Consider the following 6,000-nt stretch of genomic DNA (forward strand, 5'->3'; position numbering starts at 1 on the left):
GCAAGAATAATTAAATCCCCTAACATGAAGTTTTGACTTTCTACGTTTCCAATTATTTTCCATGACTTCCCGACTCCGTAGACCAAAAAATAACAATGTCTTCAATGTGAAAGGGCTCTCTTCCTCGTCCTATATATCACCTCTATATATAGAATTCCTAGCTCAAACTGAAATCCATCCAATTGTTTCTTTGTGATTAACTTTCATCATTTTGCCATCTTTTCCAATTTTCTACTTCTAAGCTCCAGAAATGGCAATGCTGAGATCAACATTAATGAGCTTGGCTATATTAGCCATGCTCATCAATTTAGGTATGGGGGCAAATTACACAGTCGGAGGCGCAAACGGGTGGGATACAATCACCGACTTGCAAACATGGGCTTCATCTCAATCATTTTTAGTTGGAGATAACCTGAGTAAGTAACATGTATTTATAAATGAGCCACTTTCAATATACTAGAGATCTATTTATGCTGTGGTTTTCATAATTGTGTATGTTATCGAAACCACATTATCCAGCCTGTAATAATTTGATTAAGCTTGATGGAGAAAAGAGAGTTAAAGCTGACTAAATGTATTCACAGTTTTTCAGTACACACCAAACCATGATGTGCTTGAGGTTTCAAAGTCAGACTATGACTCTTGCCAGGCAAGTAACCCAATTCAATCTTACAGTGGTGGCACCACCAGCATCCCACTCTCTTCACAAGGCAAGAAATACTTCATCTGTGGAACAAGTGGACATTGTAGCCAAGGAATGAAAGTTCAAATAGACACTCTTGCAACATCAGCCCCACCACCCGCATCCCCTTCAAGCAAACCACCAACTTCATCGGTGACTCCATTGGTTCCTACTCCAGCTTCAGAAAGTCATTCTTCCTCACCAGCTCAAACGCCAAAATCCACTCCCACTGTACCATCTCCAACACCATCTGCAACTGCAGCAAAACTACCTTCCTCATCAGCTCACAGAGGCGGTTTTCTTGTCAACATCACAATGGGGATAATCTTTGTAATGACAATGCTTCAGGCATACTAAGCATTGGATTATTTCTTTGTGAGGAATATTTATTGTGGCCAAATATTATTTTACCTGTTGACGCATTTTGGAAACAAGTTCATAGCACAAGCATAATGTCATCTCACGATTAATGTTGAGCCTCCTTTAATTCTCTATCTAGCAATTAATGTTGGGATTTCTTGTTCGTTTATATTTCTACAAATCCTCTCTCTGCAAAACCCTCTCTAACTACACTTTTCCTTGAAGAATTTGACATGACTGAATTTTCTATAACATTAAATACGGGCAAATAATACAGCTGTAGTTGCAGATTTTTATCTGATTCATTAATATATTCCACACTACTGGAAGAATTACAATATATTATATATGATGCTCTACCTCCAAGTTTAAAGTTTAAACCAGCCTACACCAAACCCGAACCAAAAGGCTAAAAGATAAACAACTATACTGCCATGGATTGACTAATAACCTGCTACTCAACAAGCTCAACTGCTGCAAGTTTAGGCACTAGATTAGTAAAAAACCAACAGGTGATGCAAAAGAAATCGACTCCATATTGTGAATATATACAATAATCCTAAAATGATACAGATCGGAACCAAAATATATCATTCCTATGTCCAATCTGTACCAATATGGTATATACAACATTGCACTATACTAGGACATGTGAGATCACTCCAAGAGTTCCATATGATTAACTCATGACATGAAATGTCTTTTCCTCTAAGCAATAAAATGGGATTGCTTCCTAATAAATTATATTTCTTTACAGTACATGAAACTAAAAACACACAAGCAATTGAAATCAAAAACCCCAAAAAAAAAAAAAAAAAAGCATCCTAGCATTACAGGTAAATGGTATTATGAGCCAAACCATGGAAGGCCTTCAATTTTAAGCAACTGGAGGGCGTAGTACATGATCCAGTGATGTATCAACTGCAGCAGGTGGCATGAATTGCCACATGGCAATACTGGGGTAACCAATGAAAGGTATCAACTTGTTGCTAGAAACTTGCCCTTGGGCAGCAAATGCAGTCGACATTGCAGTGGGATGAGCCAGGAAGCATTGTGGTGTACTCGTTGCTTTGACTTGCTGCTCCAACTTCTCTTTGTCTGCCTTGAGCCTCTGCTTCTCATCACGAAGCTCATTCTTCTCAGCCTGCACAGAAAAAGGGCAAGCAAAAGTTATGTCCATGCATAATGCAACCAGTTACCCATACATATGTGACGAGTATGCAGCTAGGGAGGATAATTGATAAAATGAAATGCAGATGACGGAGCAATTTTTAAATGAAGTAAATCCTCCAAAAAGATAAAGAAAGATCCCACTCCAAAATAATCCAACCTTCAATTCTTTAATCTTCACTTGCAAATCCTCATTTGATTCCTTCAGCTTCTGAGCTTTACTTCTTAACTGGGTCACCATTCGAATAGCATCAGCCAAAATGGCAGCCTTGTCTGTTTTAGGCGGCCTTCCAGGCTCCAGGATAGAACCCAATTCTAGAAACCTTGAAATCACACCAAATTTAATGTGAGAATTAGAATGCGGAGAACACTCAATAAGAAAATATAACGAACAATAGCATGCCTCTCATTCAGCCAATCTCTTCGCAATTTCTCCCGGCATGCTTTTGAGGCAGATGCAATACATGATTCAGGCCTCAACCTATAAGAAAATTTGCAGAAAAATTTAGGAAACATAATATGTGTGTGTGTGTGAGAGAGAGAGAGAGTCACCATTAAAAAAAATTATTTATTTAAAGAAAATAAGTCTCAATCACAACTATTTGCAATCACATCATACCTCAACTGAATGTAATATATACTTGTGTGTGTGTGTGTATAATACAAAGCTTATATTTGTGATTGCCTTTTATTTGTTGAAGCAGCATTGCAGTTTATTTTTCAAGGGGAAAAAATTGTAGAAATTGTTTAGGATAATAGAATATGAGCAACTCAATTTGCATTTGCTGGTGTTTGAATTCAAAAGGAATATCATTTCCCAAACCTTTTGTCATTATATTCCTCTGATCCATTGGTTTGAGCATCCACTAGAAGATCATCTCTACCTATTTAAAATGTAAGGCATGGTTGCCAATTCAAGATTTAAAATTTACACAACTTGTACCATGTTCCTTTTCCTTTTTTCTTTTTTGGAAAGTATATATCAGTGTGCATTGTATATTAAAATAAGTCAGCCCAATAATTGAATAAGAGCAAGCCGTCTGTCAGTAGATGAAGTAGCAACTATGAAATCTCAAGTGCAGCCAATAACTATTCCCATAAATCTGGAACGACTAATTAAGTTTCATATTATTGGAGGGAATCCAACCAAACTCAATAAGTTAATTTATCAGGGTTGCATGAAACACACCATAGAACCCATCTGTACAACTAGAACCCACAACTTTTTTGTAAAAGTTTTTTTATTTTTTTTTTATTATTATTTTTTTTTATGGTGAAGTGGGGAGGAGGGGGTGGAATTATCATCAACATGTCATTGATTGTATTCCCACTAGATCTATAATATGACATAGAAAATTATGGCCGAAATGTTATTGGTTTTTGGTATGTTGTTGTCAAAGTATGACCCACACACACAGTTGAGACTAAAAATGACACCCATCTCTGTACTTTTCACACCTTCCTATTTTTCTCATGTTTGCTAAGTTACTCAATTGAGAGAACCTCTTGTTGGTTGAGTGTAGAAATGTTGGCAGTAGGTTTTCTCAAGAGAATTCAATTTGGTCTATTTCCACTTCAACTTCATACAGAGCAAAACTTGCCTGTATAATAAAGCATAGCAATTTTGCATATGAATGAACCACTCCCAACAGATTCCCATTCCCCCTTCAAGATCTACAACAAACCAGTAATAGTGCTTTGACCTTAAGAATCCTAGACTGGTCATCTCACCTATTTAGGATTAGAAAAGACAACTAGATGCCAAAAATTAACACACAAGTAAGTTTACAATGTTACAGATCTATCTATCCATTGTGAGTGGTAAAAACACCAGATTACAATCTATCATTGAATACATATACCTTATACATGGAAACATGTCGTTATCTTTCTTGCACAAGAAAAGGAAGGAGAAATTTACCGTTTCCGATGACCAACTTCCTTGAGGCTATCTGAATCTCTAAATGAGCAATCCACTTCCACACTGGGAACACATAGCATGTGATCAGGACATCAAGAAAAACTGAGAAACATGATAACATTACTACACATATGTATAAGATCTATTGCTCCTATTCTGAATTACATAATATAACTTCCTTTTTTTTTCTACAGCTGACATTTGAGTGCTTTTATTTTTTTGGCTTCAAAATGAAAACATGATATTACATTTAAGATAAGAATTGTTTTTGTCAATCCACCCAAACAAGTAGAAAGAGAACTTTTGAACATAAAGGACTACAGCAGAGGAAACATTGCTTTACATACTGATCAAGAAATATCTTATATCGCCAATTTGAGGAGAAATCTAAAACCTTGAGCAAACTGTCAAGCTACAGAAGTAACATCAATCTATTACTACCAACAACAGAAAACAAAAACCACAGAAAATGGGGAGCAATAGAACCCCCAACATGATTTTATCTGCAACTTGCAAAAGAGCTACCGGTGCACTCAATTTGACTTGGGGAATGGTTAAGGAATATCGCAAAAGACTTGCATAGTTAAAATTAGTGGTATGACATGGTAATTAATTACACAATATTCAGTCAACTAATTAGGCAATAAATCAGATTAACAAAAGCGCCCAAGAGTTCAATAATTCTACAATATTTGTTTAAAGACACTTTCCTTTATAGGGTAATAGTTCATAGAAAAGTACTACGTCCACAAAATTTTCACAACAAATTCTAAGTGATAAGTTGTTACTAATTTTAATTTGAAATCACTACTAAATATATATAAATATATATATTTTTTCAGCTAATAATGACCTGTCACTTAGGATTTGTTATGAAAGTATTGTTGACATGGATTTATCATTATACATATCCTAGTATATTATAGATTCTCTATCATTGTTACCTTGAGAGTTGATCAGAGCACAACCGTAATGACGTACATCTTTCTAGAGAAGCCATAACCTAGATTCTAGAACAGCAACTTCCTAGAATTCTCCAACTTTTGTACACATCACTTGTGGAAAGTCAGGAAATTTTTATTTTTATTATTATTATTTTTTATATTTTTACAGCTTAAAACCATAATTTGCGAAAATTAATTGAACATAAGTTGTAAACTCTACTGGTTTTCAGTCCAACTAATGTACTTATTACTCATGAACACGTTAAACTGACACATATGAGATAATTATTTCAACAAGCACAATTCTAAGTTCTAACAAGGCTGACTAAAAGTAAAGATAATTTATTTACCAAAACAAACTATTGCCAAATATTAGTCTTAAAACAGCAAAGAGCACGTGTTTGGACCTTATTGCATACAACCTAGGAAAAAGGAAGACATAATAAAACTTCAATGTTCCTACTTTCTCCTTTTGTTTTCCTTCACTTTCTCGGTAACCAAACAGGGAAGTTAAGTTAAGCAAAACAGACCCCAACCTGGTATTGAAGGAACAATTGAGGGGTTGTGGGGCCCAGCTGAGACTACCGGAGATGGAAGACGGAAATGGGTCGCCGGGAACTGAGATTTGTTCTACAAAGCCATAGTCAAAGAGCCAATTGGAGCTTTCTGAGGAGTCAATTTCCATTTTTTGTGAGTGGGAAAATTTTAGATTGCCGACGAGCACATACCCCAATTTGGTACTAGTACTATTAGTTGAGTGGGAAAATTAATGAGGAAGTTCTGTTTGATTGGATGGAAAGACAAAGACTATGGAAGAAAATGCGAGAAAGTTATGTCAGCACTCGGCATTGTCCGAGTATCCCACGCCACCTTCAAATAGTCAACGCCATTCCGCACTGTTTGAAATTAACTGAAATTGCAAC

General features: G+C 35.9%; 2 protein-coding genes across 2 annotated transcripts; one reads left to right on the plus strand and one right to left on the minus strand.

Annotated features, from left to right (window-relative positions):
- Window positions 1–123: 123 nt before the first annotated feature.
- On the plus strand, window positions 124–1,141 carry LOC115954605 (uclacyanin 1-like). The gene is made up of 2 exons (XM_031072510.1): window positions 124–416; window positions 585–1,141. The coding sequence occupies exons 1-2, from the start codon at window positions 251–253 to the stop codon at window positions 1,037–1,039; spliced, it is 621 nt and encodes a 206-aa protein (XP_030928370.1). The 5' UTR covers window positions 124–250; the 3' UTR covers window positions 1,040–1,141.
- Window positions 1,142–1,555: 414 nt separating this feature from the next.
- On the minus strand, window positions 1,556–6,000 carry LOC115957651 (transcription factor ILR3-like). The gene is made up of 5 exons (XM_031075947.1): window positions 5,614–6,000; window positions 4,134–4,196; window positions 2,616–2,693; window positions 2,373–2,535; window positions 1,556–2,186 (listed from the first exon to the last, which is right to left on the minus strand). The coding sequence occupies exons 1-5, from the start codon at window positions 5,760–5,762 to the stop codon at window positions 1,920–1,922; spliced, it is 720 nt and encodes a 239-aa protein (XP_030931807.1). The 5' UTR covers window positions 5,763–6,000; the 3' UTR covers window positions 1,556–1,919.

The sequence above is a fragment of the Quercus lobata genome, chromosome 8 (genome assembly GCF_001633185.2).
Source record: "Quercus lobata isolate SW786 chromosome 8, ValleyOak3.0 Primary Assembly, whole genome shotgun sequence".
NCBI lineage: Eukaryota > Viridiplantae > Streptophyta > Magnoliopsida > Fagales > Fagaceae > Quercus > Quercus lobata.

Coding starts and splice junctions, on each gene's coding strand:
- LOC115957651 (XM_031075947.1), bottom strand. CDS start 5,762: ATGGAAATTGACTCCTCAGAAAGCTCCAATTGGCTCTTTGACTATGGC. Junction 4,197..5,613: donor AATTGTTCCTTCAATACCAG/GTTGGGGTCTGT, acceptor ATGTGTTCCCAG/TGTGGAAGTGGATTGCTCAT. Junction 2,536..2,615: donor AGAGATTGGCTGAATGAGAG/GCATGCTATTGT, acceptor TGTGATTTCAAG/GTTTCTAGAATTGGGTTCTA.
- LOC115954605 (XM_031072510.1), top strand. CDS start 251: ATGGCAATGCTGAGATCAACATTAATGAGCTTGGCTATATTAGCCATG. Junction 417..584: donor TTTAGTTGGAGATAACCTGA/GTAAGTAACATG, acceptor ATGTATTCACAG/TTTTTCAGTACACACCAAAC.